Source organism: Pezoporus occidentalis, unplaced genomic scaffold, assembly GCF_034315485.1.
Source record: "Pezoporus occidentalis ecotype Australia unplaced genomic scaffold, CSIRO_AGI_Poc_V1 ctg66, whole genome shotgun sequence".
In the NCBI taxonomy this organism is placed as follows: Eukaryota; Metazoa; Chordata; class Aves; order Psittaciformes; family Psittacidae; genus Pezoporus; species Pezoporus occidentalis.
Genome location: NW_026916009.1, coordinates 263,505 through 289,098, shown reverse-complemented (window position 1 = coordinate 289,098; position 25,594 = coordinate 263,505). Strand labels below are relative to the sequence as shown.

The window sequence follows — 25,594 nt, the reverse complement described above, 5'->3', positions numbered from 1 at the left end:
CCTCACTCCTATCCTACTGTTGTTAATTATCTAATTTATATAAATATATCTAAAAGCCCCATTGTGCACAACTTTGTACTAACATAAGAGACACAGCCTTCACCCACAGTCCCTACAGCTATTAAGACCAGCAACTAACAAGGAATTTAAGGCTGGATGCCTCAGCCAAATAGGATTGGTATTGTAGTAGACCAGATGTTACCTGTTCCCATGTGCTCTCAAGCTCTAGAAAAGCTGAAACCAGACAGATTATCTGAACAGGTACTGTTTATCTTAGATGCTCTTCCAAAGGCCCCTTTGTAAGAGGCTAGTGCTTCTACTTTAGATACATCCTTCCTGTAACAACAGGATCCCCCAGGGAAGGGCTGCTGGCAGCTTTCCTCTTCCCTTCAGATAACAACAGAAATGGTGAAATGCCACTATGGGCCCAACTGATGTTTAGTTTAAACAAATTTGCAACACTTCTCTACTTCAGCAGGCTTCTTAATTAACAGGCTGTAGCATCCTTTGGGGAAATGAGCAGGAAAGGATTAGTACATAGAGGAAAGACTGAGAAAACAGATGAATCTCTAGCATAGGTCACACATAGGTTCCCCATTGAACATTTGAAAATTGCTGACATAAAGGAGATAATCTGTGTTATTAATTGTCCCGAAATAAAAAAGGGATGCAACTAATGACATGTAAACCTGTAAGTGATAAAGCTCCTGAAGGAACGCCTGCCTCAGGGAACTTCTTCTCTCTGAAGGTCTCAGAGCATAATTCTATTTTATAATTTAAGTCTTGCTTGCTTTTGTCCAGGTCTCAACAATTTTGGCGTTAAAACACAATCAGAAGATGCTGATGTTTGCTACTGATTTACTAACTATAAATTGAGACCTTCCAGGGTGGCTGTGTTAAGGAAAAAAAAAAGTGCTGTGAGTGTGAGATGCAAGCGGATTTGATGTACAGGAGTAATTCAAAATGTCTCTGTGTCTAAAGACAGGATATCACTTCCTACCACTTTTCCCTTTAAATTTCATTAGCAGATCTTGGGGTGTGCTAGGACTGCTTTTGCAGATATGGTTCCTGGCTTATTGTTTCTCAATCTGTGTGTGTCAGAACAATGGAATGAACACGTCTGAAGTTGATCTGTTGCCAGCTGAACTGAGTAGCAACAAAATAAAGGCCTTGGGATTTTGTCCCTTTCATCTTATAAGGACCTCGTAGTTAAACAGCTGCTTGTTGGCATGGAAAAACACTTCCTTGAGTCTTTATGCGCTGCCATGAAGTAAGAGCTCATGGTGGTTCAGGAATGTCTGTTTGCAAGAATTTGTGCTCCAGACCTAGTCTGTGTGGCATTGGACCAAACCAGTTTTTGTTAGCTATCACTGTTTCCAGCTGGTTGTAATCCACATGCACTCATGCTTGAAGGAAACTTAAAGTCTCAACAGAAGCTGATGGATATTTTCCCATTATCAGAAGTTCTTTATTGTATGTATCTCTTGGCACTGGTATATTGCAAAAGCTACTAAGCCTTTATCTCACACTATATTCTGTTTGTGATAATACAAGTATCCACTTTCTAGGGACCCCATCCCTATATGTTTTGTGGGGTCCTCGCCCTCAGTTAGTTTCTCTACTTTTGAGCTGCATCACACTTCCTTTGCTAGAGACAAGCTACTTGTCAGCTTCCAGTTGCATACCATTATCTGTTGCTGTAATTCTTGGATGTTTGCAGTACATGTAATTAAGGCCTCCTGTGACCAAAACTAGCAGAAATAACCAGGAATGTTTATTGCTATCACTACCACAGTATAAGGCCTTTCAAGAAGGTGGCTGAGGTGCTACCAACAGGAAACAAGATTTCTAGCCATTTTAATGAGTCAGTCTGTCCCTTTATCTTGGTGATTATAATTAATTCTGAAAAATACAAGACCAGGAAAATCTGTGTGGAAAATTAAGCATTCTATTCCAATGTTGTCCCAGATATGTAAGTTAATCAGGAATGGAAAGGCTCTTCTAAACCAATTAAATTACTTTAAGTGTTCAAAGCATATTTTCATTTAATGCAGTAGTTTGGAAAAATATGATTATGTAAATACCAAATATTGGGAAGTCTGACAATTAAGAACTCATTTCTTCCTTTAGTCTAAGAAACAATGATGTGATAGCAAATACATCACTGAAACCAGTTAACAGAACTCATATATATTAAAAAAACTGTTCCTGAAAGACAAGCCATTATGGATTATACGGCATTAAGAAGAGAAGACAGGGCAGGACAGTCGTTAAAGCCTGTGTAACATTAATGAAGACATGCTGATTTTTATCAGCTGGGCTAACACCTACTGCACAGGAGCTGGAAGCCACCAACAGAAGCCACCAATAGTGTTAAGAATGTCGTTCTCTTAACACTATTTATGGTCCCTGATGAAGTCAGTAAATGCAGAAGTCTGTTATGTTGGGTTATTACAGCAAAACATCTGAGACACTTTTAAAAGTCTGATATGGCATCAATTACCTTCAATAGTTCAGTGGAGCTGTAAGGGCAAGTGGGAGCTTCCATCATTTACAAGCTGGTGAAATCACTTGGTTGATGAGGTCAGAAAAGGATCTGCTAACATGTTCGGCTGTAGAGAAGAATTCCTGCTGCAAAGCAGACTGTTGAGCTGAAAAGTAGAACAGATTTTAAGACTTTCAGACAATTTAGGTGCTGTCAGAGCCCTAAAAACTGTAAATTTCTAATTTTTTAGAAACAGCAGTTTTTGCCATCATTCATTTTTTTACGTCCTCATTATCAAAAGTGAGACATCTTGACCATTGAACAAAGCTCTAAGCAAGACTACTGATCCTACAAAGGGATTTTGTACTGCTGGAAGTCTGCCAGAGACTAGATTCATAGTTACAGTGTCAGAAGGGGCAACAGAGAAGACCTCCAGTGCTGTCAACTATAAGTTTGCTCCTTAATTGACTGCCAAGACTGATTTCCTCTCATGCACTTTTTGACTCATCCTGTTTCAAATTAGTCCAACGTAAGGAGCTATATTTCACCTTACAGGAATATGTTCTACCTTATGCTATACAGCTGGCATATTTCTACAATGGCAAAGGCAAGAATCTGGGTCTCCTCTGAGGGTTAAATGATTATGAACTACATTATAAAGTGGATGAAGGTGTGAAGACGGTGTCAAGATACCTGGGAGAGCTTATACCTGCTTGGGATTGGAGAGACACTGCATCCTTTAGTTTCATCACTAGCTGCTGGAGTTCCACTTCCTCACTGGCTTCTTTCTCATCAAGTGGTATCTTCACTGCAATGGGAGTAAGAACTGTATTCCTCATGATGTCCCTGTGGGAGTTTTCTGTCAATTCAGGCGTATGTGTTTGATTCGCTTTTGCTTTTTTATCCCAAGGTCTGTGGCTCTTCAGGGATGCTGACTCCAGTGGGTCTTCTGAGATGAAGTCCACTGCAGTGGGAACTTCAGGTGTCTGTAAAAGCTGCATTCTATTTGTGGAGTTGGAGGGATTCAGAGATTTCCAGTCTGAACATGTTCTGGAATTAGGTCTTATTTGGGCAGGATTCAATCCAGCCTGCAGTGTCCTTTCCAGCAGGACATGAGGACTTCTTGGCATCATATATTGACACTGTACAAAAGGATGCTCTGATGACTGGAACATTGTCTACAACAGACAATACACAGAACCTACATTGTGAAAATCATTGATATTTTCATTTGCTGACAGTACTAAAATAGGTAAGAAAATAATTTCGGGTCTGGTGAACTAAACCAATTCTTTTCATGAATAAAATATCATCCTGCAATAAAATAAAATAAACTTTGTTTGGACAAATCTATGTGGCCATTTTTTCCACAATTTCAATCTGAAGACATTATATGCTTTAATGACATTGAAAAGTGAGAATAATAACATTTCGAGAGTAAAATTGCAGGAAAATTGTTATAGAAGAATTGCACTAAGTGAAAAATATATGGGTATATTTAACACATATCGAACACCTCACACCTGTTAACATTCAGAATTCCAAAACTAGGTTGGTTGTCAGTGCCACCATTGTACTTGAATTTTCTAGACAGAACTATGATGGCAAATACTATCCACTGCATGAACACCAAGTCTGGTGTAACTGGGATCACTGAGCTGACTGTGCACGTACTGGACATTTAACTGCATGCATGGAGCCAGTCCTGCAAGCTGTGGACAGGTCAGTGTCACAGCATGCACATGGAACAGTATGACATGCCAGGTCATACTGGACTCCATGTGCAAGTGCTATAAAGCTGGCCAAATGTACAGTGCAAATGTGTCTGGCTTTTCTGTGTATTTGCCAACCTTGAAAAACACATGAAAAGTAGCCTTGAAGAAAATGCTACAAACATGCTGCAGGTGGCAAACATGTATGCATTCCCTGTGAAATAAGGATCTTTTTAGAACCTGAGAGGGATCTTAAATAAATAAGAGTCAATACAATTTAAAGGAAATAAAATATTTTCTGTTTGAGTAAAAAGTATTTTATTTATTCAGCACCAACATAGAACTCTTCTCTAAAGAAAAGACTGCAATGAAGTATCTAACATTTCTTTTGGAAACCATTTTCTCACTCGTCTTCTTACTGTATTGGAATATCCTCTCATTATTTTAACTGCCATAGTTCTAAATATCCCAGACATTGGTATCTGTGCTTGATGCAAAATATATACAAAATGACAAGTAAATCCCTGCTTCAAAGATCTTAATTGCTTCCTCTGAAGGCAAGATCTTAAGCAGACAAGTGGAAGGTGCACAAAATAGTATCAAGACTTCTGGTCTGTAGCAGAAGGAGTAGTTAGTGTTCAGTAATTGCCCATAGCTATGAATATTTTTGCTCTATTTATCACTATACCTTTACTTCTTGCTTCATTTGCTGCAACTTCATTTGTAGGTTTTCATGGCTTGCTCTCAGGCTTTGGAGCTTTGCCTCTATTTTGCAGCTTTTTTCTTCCTGACAGTTGTGAAGAAATTGCATTTTGCCCTTCCACTTGTTGAACTGCTTCTTCATGTACCTGCCAAGGGACATAGGAGGTGGGAATTTTGCTAGATCACACACACAAACATACGCAGTCATGGAAAAGAGCAAACACTGTAGCACAAGCTTTCTCCTATTTGTCAGTTCAGGAAATTTTGTCAGCCTTGGGGTTAGAGGCCAGTATTACAGGAATTGGGCTGTAGCCATGGAATTAGCAGCAACAGGAGTGTTTTAGATGAGGAAAGATGCGAACTGAGTGGAACTATAGCCAGGACTGGGCCTTGCATCTTGGGGTTTTACTTTTCCCATAAAGGTGGTTGCAACAGGAGAGACATTATAGCAGTCCCTCTGTCTAAAAGCAAACCACTTACGGCAACTCCCCAGCCTGGAAGATTCCCATCATTTCCACCTGGGCAGCAAAGGAGTAAAAGCAGCTTCTGTCCCTTTGCCCGAGTTCCTTCTGTGTAGCTTGTTTGATGATACGAATAGTTCCTGCATAGGCCACTTGTCCTTGAAAAGATCCTTTGATGTTTGCAGTGAGAAGTGCCACCCTCCCACACACGCCACTAGAAACTACCTACTTGGAGCACAGTCTGACAAAAATACCACACAAATCTCTGCTCTAGAGTTAGGATTTCTCTAAGAAGTTGGGGTTGAAATACAGTTCTGTTTTCCCCACGGCTAAGGTGGAGACTGACAGAAAAGCTTGTTGACACTGTAGTACTAAACCAACTACTTCACAACACACAGCTGAAAAAGTTATCTCATTTACTTAGTTACATCCAGAAGTTCATCTAATTCACTTCCTTTTGGGTATGTGCTGGCCACAGACAAAAGCCACATCAATTTCACTGGAATTATGCAAGCCAAGCCTTTTAAAATTAAAATTAGTATTACAGTGGTCCCCCAGAACAGCATTTAAAGGGTCTTTACTGTAATATGGTGACTACCTTCAACTAACTCAGAGCCCAGTTCTGTGAACAGGCACATAAATGCTGGAAGTTAGTTCAGAAAAAAGAACAAAGAGCTTTCCATGAGTAATGTGATTCATTCACCCAGTTATATGATAAGCTCTGGGTCAGAGGGTGATGCAGTGTATCAGGAGCAGGCTTCCCAGATATCCTCTCAACTAGTGCTAATCTAAATGAAAGCTGAAGATCTTTCTCATATCTCTTTCTCTTCTCATGTGAGAATAGAGTGGTGTAAAGACACAGACTTACAATGAAAATACAATTGTTTTGATCTAGTCTTGGGGTGCCCTTGTGTGAATTTGGAGCAATAATTGTACATTGACTCATGACAATGAAACAAAACAGGAACAGAGGGAACTGAACATACTGTAGGAAATAGAGTAGATTCAGTCATCATACCACTGCATTTACCTACCTGCTCTCATTACGAATATTTCTAATGGATTCATGCATTTTTAACACATCTGCTTCAGAAGAGGCTATTGCCTGTAAAGAAAAGTATCTGTTCATAACTTTACCAGCAATAACATTTCATTTTCTATGCAAATTTTGCTACAAGAGGGCATGGCAAATTTGGAATTTGGTGTGTCTTGCAGATATATTAGCAGATTTTTTAGCTAACTACTAACTGATTGCAGTCATCTGATGCACTAAAGAATTTCTAATGGCTATTAGAACTGATTGCAAAATTTACTCTATAAAGCAAATTTATTGTCCTGTGATGAATTCTAAGTGTATGAGAACTTGCTTTGTTTTACGTTAAAACAAAATCCTCATTCCCTGGAATTTCTGCTAAATGGAATATTCTGATTTGAGTAGTGAGACACTTGAACCAGCTGAGCAGTAGTTTTGGCTGCCCCATCACTGGCAGTGTTCAAGGCCAGGTTGGATGGGGCTTTGAGCAACCTGGTGTAGTGGGAAGTGTCCCTGCCCATGGCAGGAATCAGATGATCTTTAAGGTCATTTCCAACCCAAACCATTCTGTGATTCTGTGATGCTATGACTCTGTGAAGTCCCACAACTGCTCTGGGACAAGGAGATGGAGGGAGGGACTGGATGTAGAAGAGAGAAGCTCCTGGTCTTTGAATGGAAATAGAAGTCTCTGGACCATGCGGGAGACAGTAGCCCCGAAGTCTGGGAGACAAACACTGCATTAGAGGTAAGCTGCTTTAGAGGCATGGTATAAACTGGGCTGGAATCAAGGCTGCTAGGAAATTTTAAGGCTAAGAGCTGGGGCCCCAGCTCCTCCAAGCTTTTGGATTCTATTAAAACCTCTAATTTGACTTATGTTCTGCATCTCTTTAAGCAGCATTGAAATAATCTGCACTACAAGATGTTGGAAATCAGTATAAAACTGCTCTAAAAGAATTCTCAACCCTGAGAGAAAATGAGCAAGAGAGCAACGCATGTGACAGAATCCCAATGCAGGGATGCAAGTCCCATCTTAATGTCTTCTAAACCAACAAATGCCAGCCATCAAAATTGTATGCTTAAGTAGTGTCTGCCTACTGCTTCTCCTGCAGATATGAGCTGGCTGCCACTATAGCTCAAGCTGGGCAGCAGAGTCCTAAAAGAGAGGTCTTCCAAAATGCATGACAGGAGTGGTAGCCTGAATGACCTGACATGCACATGCTAGTTCTCAGCTACTGCACCCCTGGTTTCTGGGAAGGACAAGACGAGTGGATAACACAAAATGGTTTGAACACAACCCAGTGTTCCCTATGTTCTGAGTACATGCAGAACTACTAACCTCTCATATAAATATAGAAACAAAACACTGCTCTGCACTTATTTTTACCTACATCGTCCTACCCTCTCCTCTAGCATTCTTTCTATGCAGGGAACCTGGAAATGGATTAATGGAGAGCTTTTATGCATGAGTTATTTTAGTTGGAGTGAACACTACTCTGGGCTTATCTTGAAGAAGGGCCCATTCTGTCCTCTGGCTATTGCCATGGTGACAAAAATGGCCTGAGTCTAATAAGAATTAAGGTGTCCTTCCTTGACATTTGCCTGCAGTTTGAAGACGGGATGGCATTTTTTTCTGTCAGAATAGAGAGAGGCCTCAGTCTTAGCTTGTCTTTAATGTTGTCTTTAACTAAGACCACTTGGGAAAAAGTAAAAACTAACAGAGCAAATATTCTTAAAAATACTTCTCAAGGTCACTGAAGTCAAACAGTTAGTCACTAATCTGGGGAAGGTATCAAATTGAAGCTTCACTAAGTTTTCAGACCACATTTTTTCTGTAAATGAACAATTAACAGAAGGTTGAAGCTGCCCATTACGTTTCTTTTTCACTGGTAATTAGAAGGCAAATAGATAGTTTCCTTGGTAGGTCTTCTTCACAGCTTTAGCACTATTTCAGGTTCATGTTTTTTTCACCTGAATTTCTGTCTTGCCTCGCTCTGGTGTCTTGATGTTATTTTCACTCTTCTGCACTACAGTTCTGTTTTCAGATATGAACTTTGCTGACTCTAGGACAGGTCTGTCCACTAGGAAAGACAGGTTTTCACGGCCAGGTAGTGGTGAAGCACCGAGTTCTTCCAGGGGACTGTATACCAACAAAGAAATAAAGAGTAGAGAAAGGATCAAGCATTATATGGTTTTGGTACCTAGAAAGATCAAAATAAAACTAATGCACTGTAAATAGACAGCTGGGCCACTGAATAAGCACAAAGTACAGTTTAGCTGTCTGATGGCATATTTTAGCTGAAAGAATGAAAACAAATTTCACTCTTTCAACAGAATCTCAGCAACAGGTTCTTATTTCCACCCAGTTAATATCAGCAATTTGCTGCTTGTCTTTTTTTGTTCCTTTAGCAGAGATCTAAATATGTTCGGAAATTCAACTACAAAAAGATAGCAAAGGACCAGATACCCTGCTGTTCAGGCCTGTGCTAGGAAAAGTCCAGATACCTATCAGGCCCACTAACACCTGTAACAGCTTCCCCAAACAAATTCTTCTTTCTCTCATTGCTACCAAAGCATTAGGCAAGCAACCCCCCACAGAATTACAGAGAAATCTTGATTGTTCCCAGAAGGATTAAATGACTTTCAAAATGAAGAAATATTTTTTGTCACTAGTTGGGAAATGTTAGGAGTGAAAAATGTTTTGCATTTTACCACAGTCTAAAAAACAAATACTGAAATAATTTTCTCCATAAGCATCACTGTAACTATCATCCATTAGTCTTTACTGTATATAAAAAATTGGTGTCTAATAGCAACGTACTTACCTAGCAGTGTAGCATAATCACGTTTTATAAACAGATTTTTCTCCTGCTTCACACAAGAATTAAATTAATTATTTCAGAGAGGAGTGATCATTTTTTCTCTATTTCAGTCTCACTGAAGCCTGATTTGGAGAACACATGCTAGATGCAAGAGAGTTGCTGGGTCTTTCCACAACTGGGAAGGAATCTCATCCTTTGTATGTTCGTAGTGCTTACCTCGTATTATCACTCCCTTCAGTTTCTACACCTAAATATCAACAAAAACCTCAGAGCAACGAAGGAAAAACTGCAGGGGAAAGTCACAACATGACCTCCAATGCTCACTATTAACCACTGTGACCAATGGAAATACAGTAATTAATTTAAATGTTGACTAAAAGCAGATAGAACCGATCTGAAAGAATTGGAATAGTGATATCGGCTACTCACTATTTTGAGCAATCCCAAAATTTTTTTGTGGGATTTGCAACTCAGTGGGACTTGGGTAGAATGACTGTCAGTGAACTCACTGTGGGTCTCATGTGGAAAGCATTCACAATTAATTTCCAATGAGTTTGTCACAGAGGAGCTGCTTAAAACCAGTACTAAACATTTGCAACGGTTGACACTAGACTGAGCATAAAAAATGGCATGGAGAGAGAGAGGACATAAGGAATGAGGGAAGTAAGACACAAGCATGTTATCTTTTATAAGGCAACTGGTCATTACGCTGTCAACATGGTTATCATGGTTAAGCTACAGAACAATGTGCAGCAGCTTCCCATTTATGCTCTCCCTTTTTAATGGAAAAATCATGACATGGTGTCTGCATAACAAAATCACTTACTGGAAGGACATCATCAAGCAATGTCCACAGCCTGGCATACTATTCGGAGATCATAACCTCATTGGAAACAGAAACTCACAAAGTCTTTTTGTGGGTATGGAAGTACGTCTCCTCCACTGCCTCCAGAGCCCTCCTTCTCTGAGACTCCTTTCTCCTGCAGCAATCTAGAATCAGGTTATTTCTGATGGTGCGGAGAAAGTGCTTTGCATTCGCCTTTGCTGACATCTATTGGAATGAGGGATAATAAAGAAGCAAGTGAATTTTCAAACAGGCACTGCCCAGAAGTAGACACAGTCCAAGGCAAAGACAAGGCATAAGAAAGCAAAGGTCCACCTCTTCAACAATTGAAGAGGCTCATGGCTACTGCCTGAGCCCTGGAAGGGGAGCTGAGGTGGATGATAATGCAGGACCACAGGCAAAAATGCCTCCAGTTCTGTTAAGTAAGCAAAACACTCTGCCTGGGCCAAAATGAGGCAGCCTGGAAATGCCTAATCCAGTATTCTGGTAGCTACAGTGATTAAGCTCATAGTCACAACAGTAATTCTGCCTGACTAGTATCAAAGTTCCCTCTTGATCAATGGGCAGAAGTACTTTTATACTTGTATGAAGTGTTAATATGTACAGCCTTCTGTGCCTCACGTCCTGCTCTCATACAGTATAGTAAAACCCACACTTCCATTTGTCACAGCAGTGTCAGGCTCAGGTACAACAACTAAGCTCAGCAGCTATATTATAGGAGGACACAAACCAATTCTGTCCCAGGAAGTGACTGCTGCAGAACGTGGGCTGAGCCCTGACAGACTGAACAGGGAAACACAAAGAGAGCAAACAGCATGTCTCCTAGAAATTTCTCAACATGGTAATAGCATTACCACAAGGTGTCAGCATGGAAAGGGAAAACGATGCTGGTATTTCAAATCCCCACAGTAGCCCACTCCCTGGTAACTTACGCAGCCAAGGACAGCATCAGCTAAGAGTGGAAGGTTTGGGAAAAGTGGTTTATCACTGATTCTTCTATGTCCCACACAAAGAAGATAAAAATGTTATCTGTCATAGTGAGTGAGTAGCTTATCTTTTTAATTTTGGTGTAGATTCTTGCAAAAAAAAGAAAATATTTACATGGTTAATATTAGAGTAAGGCTTCTAAAAGGCTTCTGGAAATCTAAGTTCACTAATCCAGTTGCAATATTGCAGCAATAATATGGGAAAGCTCAGTGTTAGACAGTATAGGAGAGGGAAGGATTTCATTTTGAAACAAAACTCATCTTCCAAACGCAAATTCACAGTGTTGAACTTTGCCACCAGTGTGACGACAGTATAAGTTGCCCCTGTAACAGAGCCCAAATATGTGACGTGAACTTAGCTGGGCCCATGCCGCCTCTTTGCGCTGTATCCCTGACAGAGACAAATGAGTCCAAATAGCTTGCAATAAAGTTAAAAAGCTCTGAAAAAAAGGACATTTCATGCAGGATTTTGTACAACTTTAATCGATTTCTGAATGAGTCCACATTGGGATTGAGAAGAAGAATCACTGAGGCACACTGAGTGCCCTTTCCTCAGGTTTAAGGATAATCTGCGAATAGCAGACTTGCCATAAAACTCCTTAGGAAGAGGACTTGCACTATGGCATTTCATGGCTCTATTCTAACTAAACACTCCATCTAACGTTAGAAGCTCCCTTTTTTCCTTTTCCTGACTCCCTAATATATCATGCCCATTATGGGTAATACACACAGAATTTCATAATCAACGTACTTCAAGAGTCTACTGCCTACTTGCCTACATGAAAAACCTGAATAGGGAAATGAATCAGTACAATGGGACTCCACCTGCACACAGTGTTCCATAACAGGATGTGAACTCTTATGTGGTTTGCTGAGACGTCCAGTGAAAAAGCAGACTTGGCAAAGGTCAAAATTGAGGCACTTCAGACAGCGATACCTGTAAGGGAAAACAGAAGGATTAAGTTGCTTCCCCACAAGTAATAATTTGGTGTAAGTGAGCTTGATTACTGGAAATGCAGATCCCTGGGTTAAGAAATGCAGAGAAGCATCTTTGTTAGAACAACTTGCTTCGGCATTCTCTGAATTCAAGAGTTATTTTGCTCTGTTCTTCTCCAGAACCCACTAATGATATTGGTATTATTTATATAATTCAGTTCAAGGAAGAAACAGTTTTTCGAGCACAGTTCCTGAGAATGCAGTTGTATTTTCATATGTTTCTGAGCCCTCAACTTACCTCTATTTGCTGCTCTCATGGAACAGTGATATCATTACATTATTGACATAGGATTTGCAACTTCGAAAAAAAAACCCAAAAGGCAAAAAAACTAAACCTGCAGGCTTGCTATTAGTGAGAAGAGAGGAACAGTAAAATGATTTTCTGAACATTCTGGTCAGTATGTAATGGATAGCGTTCTTTTTATACCATTAGTCCATTTTGTACCATTACTTAGATCAGTAAGATGCTAAGATGGATAATTTAACTAGCCAGCTGATACACCTGATTATGGGATAAAGAACTAAGAAATGAGATACACAGGTTTAATTTGCTTTACCACTGAACTACCAGTTTACTTTCAGTAAATCTCCATAATCATGTCTGCTAGTGAGCTAAAGAGAAGCAGGATGCAGGCTTGAGCACTAGGCTGTGATGGTTCTTTCTTTTCCTATCTTACTTGTTAAATTAGATTATGTCCAAAGATTTTTGCTTAATACAGCAGTTAGAGCCTGTAAGGTATGCAAACAGTGATTACTCACACACCTGAGGCCTGTAATGGGGAAAATTTTGCAGACTTTACATCTGGCTTGATGCGAAACCATTGCTGTGGCTGATAATCTGTAACATGTAGGGAGCCACAGGAGAACAGCAGGCTCCGATCTTAGCCAAGACAAGAATTTTTCTTCAACAATTGCTGAATTCAGAACCTGGAAAAAATACATGTCTCAAGTTCAGCTGTTTACATCAAAAGAAGTGGTTTCTCGTCTATAATTCTTAATAAAAGCCAATATTGGACTCTGCTAGCATAGATTTTCATGTAAAATGTTACTGGGCTCCAAAAGGCTTGCAATAAATGCAAGTCTTCAGTAGTCTTTCTGAGGACCTTTTCTATAGCTATAAATCCTCCTATACTGTCAGACTGACAATCAGTCCTGCCCCTTAGAAGTTGATACTGGTGTATGTTATATGGTGATATGCTTACAATTTTAATCAACCAGCAACATTGACAATCATTTCACAGGACATCATAATTTCACTCACCCCATGGAAACAGCTGCGAGTTGCAATTTCCACACAAGACAAAGTGCAGCCTTCTCCCACAATGGCTGGTATCTGCATCAAGAAGAAAGGCTCAAAAACACCTCAATAAAAAGCAGATGTTCCCATCATGCTCTGCTGAGATGGTGACAGCACACAGATGGTGAAGTATCTATAGAAATGCCATTTTACACACTGTTCTGAAAAAATCCTGTTCATATTCATACCATCAGCATGCAATTTCATAATTAAGTATGTGTCAGAATGATTTGCTTCCAGCTCACTTACTGAAATGGATCAACATGTTATGTTGCTATACTAGAATACTGAAGGACACTGGGTTTTAACCACAGAGGTCATTTTCAGATCCCATTTTCAGCACCAGTTCAGCTGGAAATACATGTATGCTAAGGCATTTTTCTGCAACTGCAAGCTATTCTAGGGAGTTCAAACATCCGAAGTTTGAAGTCACTTTAGGAACAGCTGTATGCAGCTGTTCCCAGGACATGTAAGCTCCAGAAAAAATGAATGCACAGAGGCACTGATGAAATTGGCGACACTGGCTGAGAAAAGCTGTAGAATTTGCTTCTTTTATCTACTTCTCATGGTAGCTCCTTATGTCTGCACAGAGCCTCACTGACTTTAATCTGGTAATGTAACTGGATATAAAACCATGTATTTTTTCTCTTAGATTAGGATACTCCTTCAAGATCTGTTGTGTAACAGTACTGCTGTAGCATTACCTGATTTAAGTCTGTTAGTAGGTTTCTCAGGGCACTACGGGTGATCAAGGCCATCTTCCCTTCAGGGACAGCATAAAACTGGAAGAAAGCTGAAAACAACCAGAGGAAAGAAACTGAAATCCTGGCAGAGCCTGAAGTGTCTTCTAGCTACTCATTCTCAAACTATCTACATGATGACTGCAGTCTACCAAATAAACCCCTCAAGGAAGTTCCCCTTAATGTCTATCTAACAGGTGTTCAGTGACAATAATTTCTTCCTACAGGCAGGTAAAAGAGAAAGAAAGCAAGGATATTATGACAATAATATGCCAGTTCCTGGCACTGAAGACAGGTAAGGATGAAGGAAAAATTTTCATGGCTGTAACAAAAATATTTAAATTTGTTTATACAAGATAGGTCCTATTTAAATTGTGAATTGTTAATTCCAATTGTTATTTGGAAGGAACTACACAGTATGCAGTGAGGGAGTATGAGGCCAATACACCACCTGTGGTCCATTTGCTCTCCATTTTGAGCATTTAATCCAAGCAGAAATCTTTGTGCTGCACATTGCATTGGACTACCTTTATCTGTTTTACTCAGTCTTTTTAAGCATTTTTGTCTAATGTTAAAAAGCTTCCTGGATCAAATATATAAAACTGCTTTCTAATTCAATGACATTTGAAATTAGGGACTTTCTGTTTTTTTTCTGCTAGGCAAAAAGAACTTGCCCTTCATTTTTAAGCTCTACTTATCTTAAACTTTACTATGACTTGTTCTGATCTTTATTCATCTTTATGCAAAGATGACTAAGGATATTGATGAAAAAGTATTCTCCTGCATCAGCCTTTCTCTAAGCAGTCAACATAGTTTACTCTTTGTATGGCAGAGCAGTATTCTCTTTTAAATTAAAAAAAAATCACAATGGAGATTTTTGTCAATGTTCAGTATTTCAGGCAGTGTATAAAATCATACATTTCCCACCTCTGTATTTAGCCAGTAAAGTGTCTCCTGAAAGGGCAATTAGGGCAGCTGCAGCAGATCTAGCTTTGATATAACCTGTTCCAGATCTAGGAAAATGAAATAAGATACACTACAATCACTGAGAATGTAAAAACTGAAACCTCTGAAGAAAAAATATTGCTATGTTGAAGAAAACTTTAAGACTCCTCTCCTTTTATATCTACACAACTAATGTCACATTTTAGTGATATTTTATGTCTAGGACCCTTTGTCACTGAATGTAGCTAGAGTTAACTGTTCAAGATGCCATGCAATCATAAAACAAAAAGAAAGCATCTCCTTCAAAGACCTCACATTTCAGGTAAAATTTCATTTTCATTTCATTTACAGACATGTCCTAAAAAAAAAAATCTGCTCTTCATTTGTGGAAAGCCTTCTGAAATATGAAAGAGAAAGCAGGATTATAATCCTGGGTTTATATTATAACATCAGGCAGCCCCAGCACTGAGCCACTCTTGGGCTGATTCCCTTTAATTTAACTGCAACTCAATTTTATCAAAAGGATATATGCAGGAGCAAGACTTCAGTTTTGAGTGTCTGACCACAAAGAATGTAGCTTAATTTAGAACCCAATTTTGTGACATAGGCACCTAATGGAAAAATGTTTTTTTTTAATGTGAAAACAAAGCAGACATGAATTGGAATCCTGGAATTCTATATTTAAGATATTACTTTTGCGAAGCAGTATTGCACTTCAAAATACCATTACAGAAAATTGTCTTCAAATGTCTTTAGCTAAATTGTGTTTTTCAAGAGCATACTGCATAAAACTACGGTACACTTCCTAGAGCATGGACTGCATGGGAAATTGCTGGTCAAAATCTTATAGATTTTGAATTTATATATTGAGTTTTTCCATAACTTTCATAGAAAAAATGCCCAAGATTAAAACTAAAGTACACAAACACAGCTCCTCATGATGGTTTATGGAATTTTACTAAGACAGACGCCACAAAAATGGGGAAAAGTCCTTATGTGCTCTTGCCACTAAATACGTTCCAGTGTTTACAGTGGACAACAGCACTCTACAGAGATGCCCTGATTAGAAGAAAATTATAATAAACTTTTTCTAGCCTACATACATGTCAAGAAACTTGTAATTTATTTTAAAGCAATTACAGCAATAGTAAAATTGCACACTGTCCTAAGAAACCAGAAAAAAGACCAAGATAGTCCTGTTAAGAAGATTCTTTTAATCATTTCCATACAGTGCACACAAATTACAACATACTCTTGATGTCTCTAGCTTTGTTTCATAATACACGTTTATTCTTAATCTTAATTGATTTTTTAAATACAAAAAATCCCCACAACATAGGACCATAAGCAGTAGTGATCATATTAATGACCAGTGATGGAATAAAAAGTCCTGCAGACCTCTCACATCTCACTTTCTGTAAGAAACTTTGCTCTGATGTAGAAGGGAATAAATTTCACCTGTGGTGAATAAATTACAAAATTAACTTAGCCTTTGTCTTTTAAATGGGTCACAACCCAACCCATATTTGGTCAATGAATTCTTTAATCACAAACAATACACAAGGTAAGTACACTCTGTGAGCTGCTTTCTTATTATTCACAGAAACTATTTGCTCTTCACAGGAGTTAGCTGATCAACTTAGTTATGAGATTGTACTTTTGTTTCATAATTAGCTGATGAACTTTTTAAGCTGGAGAAAAATGAATAATGAAAAGTAACTAGCAAATTCTTGACCTTTCTACGGGTACTGTAATTCAAAGGCAAATACGCATTCTTTTTCAGGACTATATGAAAAAATCTTGGCAGCCAAAAGAAGAGCTACTCCCTGCAAAACTGTTTACAGAAAACGTTAGTATGGACTGGCAGAAATCTGGGCTTCTAGATAATTTTGGAAACATTTGACCACTTTCTCTGATAAAGCTTTGTGCCTTGTATTGCTATAGCTGAACTACTCCTGTTGTGTATATAAGAAAAACATCAACAAAATGTAAAAGTTTGATACCAAAATGGTATGAGAGTGATAGAAACAGTTTTAGCCTAGCAATACTTTGTGATGGATTTACATCTGTGCTTCCTCTCACCTGTCATACATGGCAGCTAGCAGGCTCAATGTGAAATCAGCACCTCTTGGATCTACCTGGCCTGGTTTTTCTAACCTCGCCCTTTGGAACAGTTCTGTCAGCATTCCAGAGATCTGCTGCACTTTCAGAGAAATCTGCTTTTCCCTCTGGCTCTGTTCACTTGACAGGGTGTGCTGAATCAGAGAAACATCAATCAAATCCACTGTGGAAAAATTAAGGGAGAAATGAATGAGAATCCCTGCCTTTTCATGAATGGAAGCTCAACTATTTTTTTATTAGAAGTGTCTAGCTAAGACAAGTCTGTTAGATAAGTCTAAAACAGCATGCAGTATTTAGAAAGAAATAATCTAGGAAAGGTATTGTTGTCTATAGATGTAGCAAAACTTGTGAGGCTACAAAGATAGAACAGCTGAGATAAAATTCCCTGGATCTGATTTTGGGATAGATAAAAAGGGAATAAAATATCATGATTAACTGCAACCAAATTATAGAGGATAATAGCATGATTAACTGCATCCAAATTTTAGACTTAACTTTAATTCTATATATAGATAGATATTTCGTAGACTCCAGAAGAAGCAGAGAACCTAGAATATGTCCTATGATCTTTCCAACGCAGATGGGAAAATATCAGTGTGAAACACTGGTGAATCTCAATCTGGAAAACCATGTGCAATTCTGGTCACCAGTGTTCAAGGAGGAGGAGAGTAAATGGGACAGATGCTAGGAGTGCTTACAGGAGACATGGAGGAGTAGGAAACAGAGCTCATATAAAGCTGTGTGAATTGGCACCAGGCAGATTTACTACATCAAGCTGAGATCAGACTAAATACATTTACAGAAGGGCATGCCCAAATGCAAAAATATGGCCAAGACCAACAGACTAATCATCTTTTCTGGGCAACCCTGGTCTCGTGAGATCTTACTTGAAGTATCCTGTACAGTTCTGGTGTCTTCAACATAAAAAGGACATGGAACTGTTGGGACAAGTCCAGAGGAGGACCACGAGGATAATAAAGGGGCTCAAACACCTCTCATATGAAGACAGACTGAGAAAGTTGGGGCTGCTCAGCCTGGAAAAGAGAAGGCTGCATGGAAACCTCATAGCAGTCTTTCACTGTCTGAAGGGGGCCTACAAGGATGCTGGAGATGGACCTTCATTAGGGACTGTAGTGATAGGACAAGGGGTAACGGGTTCAAACTTAAACAGGGGAAGTTTAGATTGGATATAAGGAAGAAGTTCTTTACTGTGAAGGTGGTGAGGCACTGGAATGGGTTGCCCAGGGAAGTTGTGAATACTCCATCCCTGGCAGTGCTCAAGGCCAGGTTGGACGGAGTCTTAGGTGACACAATTTAGTGTAAGGTGTCCCTGCCCATGGCAGGGGGGGCTGGAACTAGATGATCTTAAGGTCCTTTCCAACCCAAACCATTCTGATTCTATGAAGACATCACTTACAGTGTTGTGCATTTTCAGCAAAAGACAGTTTCAGGTGGAAAATTCAAGAATTCCATGCATTTTAGCTCAATCTGGAATTTACACCCAGTAGCTAGGTGACAGGAAGAATGAGTGTGGGGTTTGTGTTCTACCACATTTAATTTTTTCTCATTAATACTTATTAATAATTATTTATGTCAATGCATTTTTGATGATCCATGATCATTTCCAATAAATTGACTCATAAGAAACACATGAGAATTTGACATTTAACAAGAATAAGAATATACAGATAATGATTCATAATTGCCAGTGATGTCTACATAGCAATGTTGCAGATTGTAATAAGAATTTGATTTTGTCATGCCTTTAGAATTTTACTAATGTATTTCCACTGACATTCAAAAGGGGGGAAAAATTGATTTGAAGTAGTATGTAGCTCTTAAGTGCTTGTAATACATTCTGGGAATCTCAGGTGGAAAATGAGAGAGAAAAGTAGCATAATAACTCATGGTGACAGCAGTACAAGTTTTGTTACAGATTCTTATTGTCAAAGCACAGGATTCTCTTCAGCTACTAACACTGGCATAGACTTTGTACCGAGCGTAGTTTTAGGGCTGTTCTGTAGATGGAGCTCTGAACATCATTGAAAGCGTCTGTGAAAGAAAACACACGTTACAATGGTAGTTTGTCAAAAAACAAAACAACACAACAAATTATTTAACTAAAAATCAAAAGAACCAAATATGCACTTGATGAGATAGCTTTGTGGGGAAAGTGGTCTTATAACCAGTGACATGATGGGTTGTAAAAATAGTATTTAACATATCACAGAATCATAGAATAATTAGGATTGTAAAGGACCTTAAGATCATCAAGTTCCAACCCCTCTGCCATGGGCAGGGACACCTCACACTAAACCATGCCACCCAAGGCTCTGTCCAACCTGGCCTTGAACACCTCCAGGGACGAAGCATTCACAACTTCCTTGGGCAACCCATTCCAGTGCCTCACCACCCTTACACTAAAGAACTCCTTCCTTATATCCAATCTAAACTTCCCCTGTTTAAGTTTGACCCCGTTACCCCTTGTCCTGTCACTACAGTCCCTAATGAAGAGTCCCTCCCCATCATCCCTATAGGCCCCCTTCAGACAGTGGAAGACTGCTATGAGGTCTCCACGCAGCCTTCTCTTCTCCAGGCTGAACAGCCCCAACTTCCTCAGCCTGTCTTCATACGGGAGGTGCTCCAGTCCCCTGATCATCCTCGTGGCCCTTCTCTGGACTTGTTCCAACAGTTCCATGTCCTGTTGAGGACACCAGAACTGCACACAATACTCCAGGTGAGGTCTCACAAGAGCAGAGTAGAGGGGCAGGATCACTTCTTTCGACCTGCTGGTCACGCTCCTTTTGATGCAGCCCAGGATACGGTTGGCTTTCTGGGCTGCGAGCACACACTGAAGCCGACTCACGTTAAGTTTCTCATCAACCAACACCCCCAAGTCCTTTTCCACAGGCCTGCTCTGAATCTCTTCTCTGCCCACCCTGTAGCTGTGCCTGGGTGCACCTATAGAGCACACCTGCTTCTTTGTGAATCAAGTCTATCCATGGACCAGAAAAAAGGATATGCACTGTGCATACTTTAAGCCAAGATCAAAATGAAATTATATTTCTTCAGCCAACACTGTTTCTTGATCAGAGATGCTCTTGTACAAGGAACAGTTTGTCAGTTTGCACAGCAGGATTATTGTTTTGAAAGCCTATGTTTCCAGCATTAAACAAATTTTCTGTCAAAATTAACATCTAGGGCTCTCACAGAAGAAAAACAATTTACCAGAACAACTGGCTTTTGACACCTCTGCTTAGTAATCTCACCCAAACTGCCTGACTAAATCCCATAGCCTTCTATGATTTCAGCTCATTTCTGTCACATCACTGAAGTATGTTTTCCAGAGTGGGAAGCAAGGGCTTATAAAAATGGCTTATACCTGATACTTTACACCCATTCCTAGAACTCCAAGACACACACAAAAAGGGGGGAGGGAGGTGAAGGCTTAAAAAGCTTTGTTCACAAAGCTTTAGAAACTAGAAAGGGGTTTGTCAGTTATCCTGTCCTAAGAGACTCTTTCTTCCTGTATTTCAGAGAGCAAGAGTTACTCACAGTTGATTAAGGTCAAAGATAAACAACAAATATGCATAACTGAGTAGAAATAACTCAGAAACTCTGGACCTGTTTAGTCTGGAAATAAGCCAATCTGTGTGTCATGGTTTCCTACAAATGTACCAGACTAATGTTAATAGTCAGCAAATTATGGGCTCTGCTGCTTCCCAGATGCTGCCTAAGATATAGAAATAAGCCAATATCTGCTATACCATCTTTTAGTCCTGCTCATGTCGTATTATGTTTTGTGATATTGTTTGGAGATGTAGTGTAGCATGTCATACAATGTGAAAAATCGGTTGTGACTTCCATGCATCATCAGTTCTCTTTCTTCAGTAACCTGAATCCAACGCTCTTTTCAAAGTAACAGAAAGACTCCCAGAGTTCTCAGTAGGCTACGGATTAAATTCCAAATGATTATTTTCAAATACAAATGCTAGAAACATACACATGATCCAGCTCAAACACCTTCCATGTGCAAGATGACTAAGTGAAGGGAATCTGTTTCAGTAGCCATCTGCTACTCACTTCAAGTCCACCCTTACAGATAAAATGTGGCCCCAAAGTAGGGCATTCTGTGCCTGTCAAGCAGTTCCAGAATTAGCTTGTGAGAACACACAAGTAAAACAGCAGAGAAAATAAAAAAAAAAAAAGACCAAGTAAAATACAAAATATTTTAGGATTAGTTTTTATGAGAGGCTATTTAGGGACACTAAACTTTCATTTCTCATAGCAATGAAGCTTCCCCTTTGGACAGAAAACAAGCATGTAATAATTCTGCAGCAGGACAGATTTCAAGAGTCATAAACGCCCTTTGTTGAGAAGCTGGCAAAGGAATTCCTACACACATACGATACATTGTTTCCCAGCATCTCCAGCTGATTACCTGCTAGTTCTGCATTTCGCATTACTCGTTATCTAGCAGATGAAGTGTCTGCTAAGATTTTGCACTCAGGAAGGGAGTGTATGGCCACCCTTCATGCCTATTCAAGAATATGTGAAACAAACCCTTATGAGACATTATAAGTCAGAGAACATGGCTCCTGAGTGCCTGACCATTCCATGAGCCCATACAATAACAGCAAGGAAGGTACCAGGACAGATCCAGAAATAAAGGTGGGACATCACAGCTGTGTAATTTGTCATTTATGTGATACAACACAGAGATTCTGAAAGTTGTATGATTTCATTATAGTTCAGTAGTTTCTGTTCAAACAGACAGATATTTCTTGAGAAAAGTTGGGAAAAAATGATTAAAATCCTTACCCTGCAAGTCTGGATCCATTGGAAACGAACAGATGGCATTAGGCATTCTATAACGAAATAAACTAAAGTGTAAACCCACATTTTCTAGGCAAAGACATATCAAACCATTCAAATCAAACCTTTTAATCTGAACAGTTACTGGAGGCATTCCAGAAAAGAAACTAAACAGAATTACATAAAACAACATAACCATTTTAGTTCTAAGTGCAGAGAAGCTCCAGAAAATTGCATGTTGTCTGCTCAGGATAAAGTAGGAGTAATTCTAGTAACTGCAAAACAGTATGAAGGCAAAAGCAGTCCCCAAAATAGTTTCAAGTACAGGAAATGAGATCTTCCAGTATTGAAGTGTCCAGTGTTTACAAATAGGATTACTACACAATCCATAGTATATAAATTCAGGGCCAGAGAGGGCACCTTTACACGAGTCTCTTCCCAAGATTCATTGATTACAATTAGTCACAAATCTATTTTCTAAAATTTTCAAAAAGAACTAAAGTTTTAGCTGAGCCAACATTATTTCTTTTGGGACTGAGAAGGAGGAGAGAAAAGAACCATAGCCATGAATCCACTTCTTCACACAACCCTGAAAGCAAAATAATGATGTCCCTAATAAAAACTGAATATAGAATCATAGAATAGTTAGGGTTGGAAAGGACCTTAAGATCATCAAGTTCCAACCCCTCTGCCATGGGCAGGGACACCTCACACTAAACCAATCACCCAAGGCCTCGTCCAACCTGGTCTTGAACACTGCCAGGGATGGAGCATTCACAACTTCCCTGGGCAACCCATTCCAGTGCCTCACCACCCTAACAGGAAAGAATTTCCTCCTTATATCCAATCTAAACCTCCCCTGTTTAAGCTTGAATCCGATACCCCTTGTCCTATCACTACAGTCCCTAATGAAGAGTCCCTCCCCAGCATCCCTATAGGCCCCCTTCAGATACTGGAAGGCTGCTATGACATCTCCATGCAGCCTTCTCTTCTCCAGGCTGAACAGCCCCAACTTTCTCAGCCTATCTTCAGGATTTATTTCATTAGCACTTGAAACTCCAATATATTTTTAAACATTAAAATATAAATATTCATTCAGTCCAGTAACTATCAGTTAATGTTACAGCTGAAAAACATTAGATATAACAGATCTAAGTTACAAAAGGCCACATATATGGCTTATAGTGGGGGAAAAAAAAGGCAATTTGCTAGAATAAATAAAAATTCAATAGATGAAAACTATCTAAGGCTTAAATAATAAATTTGTTTTGATATTAAAACTGAGCTTCCTCAAATGTTCACTTTATTACATTCTTCCAGTAAGAGTCATTGATCATTTGCCATAAACATGACAGAATACCTGCCAATTATGAAGCATAAATATTCAATGATCTGTAATTATTGAGTCTGTCATAAATATGCTTCTCACCATTTTAATTAGCGATAGCTGCAGTTCTGTGTTTCAGTTTCTAAATAACCTATAAATACTTTGAAATGATGGGATACAGATTTGCTTTAATAACTTCTTCATTAAAGACTACAATTTTTATTGAAGTCCTTTTTTGATAGAATTACCACTATGTTTCTTTTTCACTGTTCCTCTATTTAATTCCTTACTAAGGTTTAGACTCAACCCTGGATTGTGTAAGACTACAGTTCTGCCCAAAATTTACATACACATGTAACTTTGCTGACACAATTACTCCTAAAATAGGTGCAGTAGTATATGCCTCTGCACAGCTTGACAGAAAAGTCAATATAGGGAAATGAGTGAAATCAGAAGATTCTAAGCAATGAATTAAACATAAGTGTTTAGTGAAAGCTACATGTAGCAAACTAAAGGATAGACTTACAAACACACACTTTGTCTCATGTTTTCCTCCTTTTTTTTGCCCTCCACCAAAGCTACATAAAACAAAGCAAGAGGATAAATGTATAAAATACACAAGTTAAACTCACTTAAATTAGAACTCAGTCATTAGAATTTGCTCACTCAAATAAGAACAGATCCACTGACTTGACTGAGTTATAGAGCATGCATAAACTATTTGTATTTGATACTTACATTAAGATGACAATTTCTCTATCCAGTACAGAACAATGCCTAACCTTTAAATTACCCATATAGATAAACTACCATACTTTTGTACTAGGGTATTCGTGGTCTCAAAGTTAAGTATGTGTTCATGTGTTTCACAAAACTGGCTGTCACTGTGCAACATAACATCATTTCCCATCAACCCTCCCCTCCAGAAAATTATGAAAGGCATTATTAACATAGGTAAAGTCTACATTTTTATATACAAAAGTCTATGGAGAGTCCAGCTCTTGACTGCAGTAGGAGTGCTTGGGTGACATGAACAGTGTCTACTTCAGTGTTAACACACATACTTTATAATGAACATAACATGAAAGTAGAAGTAGTATCTGCCTGCCATTAACTATGAACTAATTCTGCTCATTGATAGACTATTTCAGCCAGTATGTTGCTGTATTTCAGTTACATGTGCCCTTTAATAATTAAAACCACTCCACAAAATGAAGCAGACTTTTAAAAGTAACTACCAATGGACAGGAAGTAAATTTTTAGAATTAGAAACCCCAGTCCCATTAACACAAATACTCTCATGTGCAGAACAAGAGTAGACTTATTTTCAAATCCCATTGGAATGTGCAAGAAAAGCAACATTTGATCACTTACATGTATTTAGTTTACCTATATAAGTTCTCAGCATATGTACTTTAGCAAATAAAATTAATTTTTAAGTATGCTACGTAATTAAGTTACAGTACAGAAAAAGCCAGACCAGATAAAGTAAGGAAGAAATCTTCCAATAGATTGACTTGATCACAGGGGCTTTCCTTCTTTTGAAATCAGACAGCATATGATCATACATACATAAAACATACATACAAACATACATAAAATAAACTACAATTACTTTTGTTTCCTGTGAAGGGTAAGAACATTCGATGTTGTTCAAAGGCTGAAATTATTGCCTTCTCTTAAATACAGTAACAGTGCTTACCTTTCTCTTAGCTACTTACTAAAGGCCCAGAAGTCAGACAGCACTGCCAGAGAAAGCCTAGTTTTATAGCACTTTAAAGTTGACTTCAAGACACAGTTCTAAAGGTTTTGCTTTTCAACGAATGCTCTTCACAACAAATGCCTGGCAAAGGCCCAGATCAAAGTATCAGGTAATGTCTAAGCAGTCAAAACAGAGAACACTAATTAATTAGTAATAAATATCTTGAATTATTAAAGATAAAACTCCTTTGATCTCTGTTTCAAAGCAATTTTTTCTTATGGGTAGAGTGCAATATTTCTGAATTGAAGGACCTTTACTAAGCATCTCCCAGTTGCTGAGAAACAGTGTTGCTATAGAGACTGAAAAGGAGGTGGAAGCTGGCACAATAATACAGAAAGCACAGTGTGCCATAGCAAATGGTGCAACTACACAAAGAAGGAAAATAGTAAGTAAGTCCTAGTGGTAATGTCCTAGAGTAAGAAATCTTTAGGCCAAACATAAAGCTTACACACTCATCAGTATATCCAAATGCTAGTGTTTTATGCAGCATACATATAACATTTGTGAGACATACACTTCTCTTAAAGCCCCTTTTCATACATTTTTCAA

The 25,594-nt window shown here is 38.8% G+C and overlaps 1 protein-coding gene across 3 annotated transcripts in view; it reads right to left on the bottom strand.

Moving 5' to 3' along the window:
• DYTN (dystrotelin) overlaps positions 1 to 22,531 on the bottom strand; it is a 60,196-nt gene extending 37,665 nt beyond the window's left edge. For 2 of the 3 annotated variants that reach the window (XM_062640583.1, XM_062640582.1), the window contains exons 1-14: positions 21,963 to 22,531; positions 19,119 to 19,193; positions 17,103 to 17,304; positions 15,003 to 15,088; positions 14,040 to 14,128; positions 13,300 to 13,371; positions 12,802 to 12,965; positions 11,868 to 11,979; positions 10,118 to 10,263; positions 8,362 to 8,530; positions 6,395 to 6,465; positions 4,886 to 5,045; positions 3,195 to 3,663; positions 2,504 to 2,651 (exon numbers count right to left, since the gene is read on the bottom strand). In XM_062640583.1, the coding sequence (XP_062496567.1) occupies positions 2,548 to 2,651; positions 3,195 to 3,663; positions 4,886 to 5,045; positions 6,395 to 6,465; positions 8,362 to 8,530; positions 10,118 to 10,263; positions 11,868 to 11,979; positions 12,802 to 12,965; positions 13,300 to 13,371; positions 14,040 to 14,128; positions 15,003 to 15,088; positions 17,103 to 17,304; positions 19,119 to 19,193; positions 21,963 to 22,155 (2,112 nt within the window). In that variant the 5' untranslated portion in view covers positions 22,156 to 22,531 and the 3' untranslated portion in view covers positions 2,504 to 2,547. Of the gene's footprint in view, positions 1 to 1,470; positions 2,652 to 3,194; positions 3,664 to 4,885; positions 5,046 to 6,394; positions 6,466 to 8,361; positions 8,531 to 10,117; positions 10,264 to 11,867; positions 11,980 to 12,801; positions 12,966 to 13,299; positions 13,372 to 14,039; positions 14,129 to 15,002; positions 15,089 to 17,102; positions 17,305 to 19,118; positions 19,194 to 21,962 lie in introns of those variants that run through there. The other variant, XM_062640581.1, reaches the window with a different exon arrangement.
• Positions 22,532 to 25,594: the final 3,063 nt, after the last annotated feature.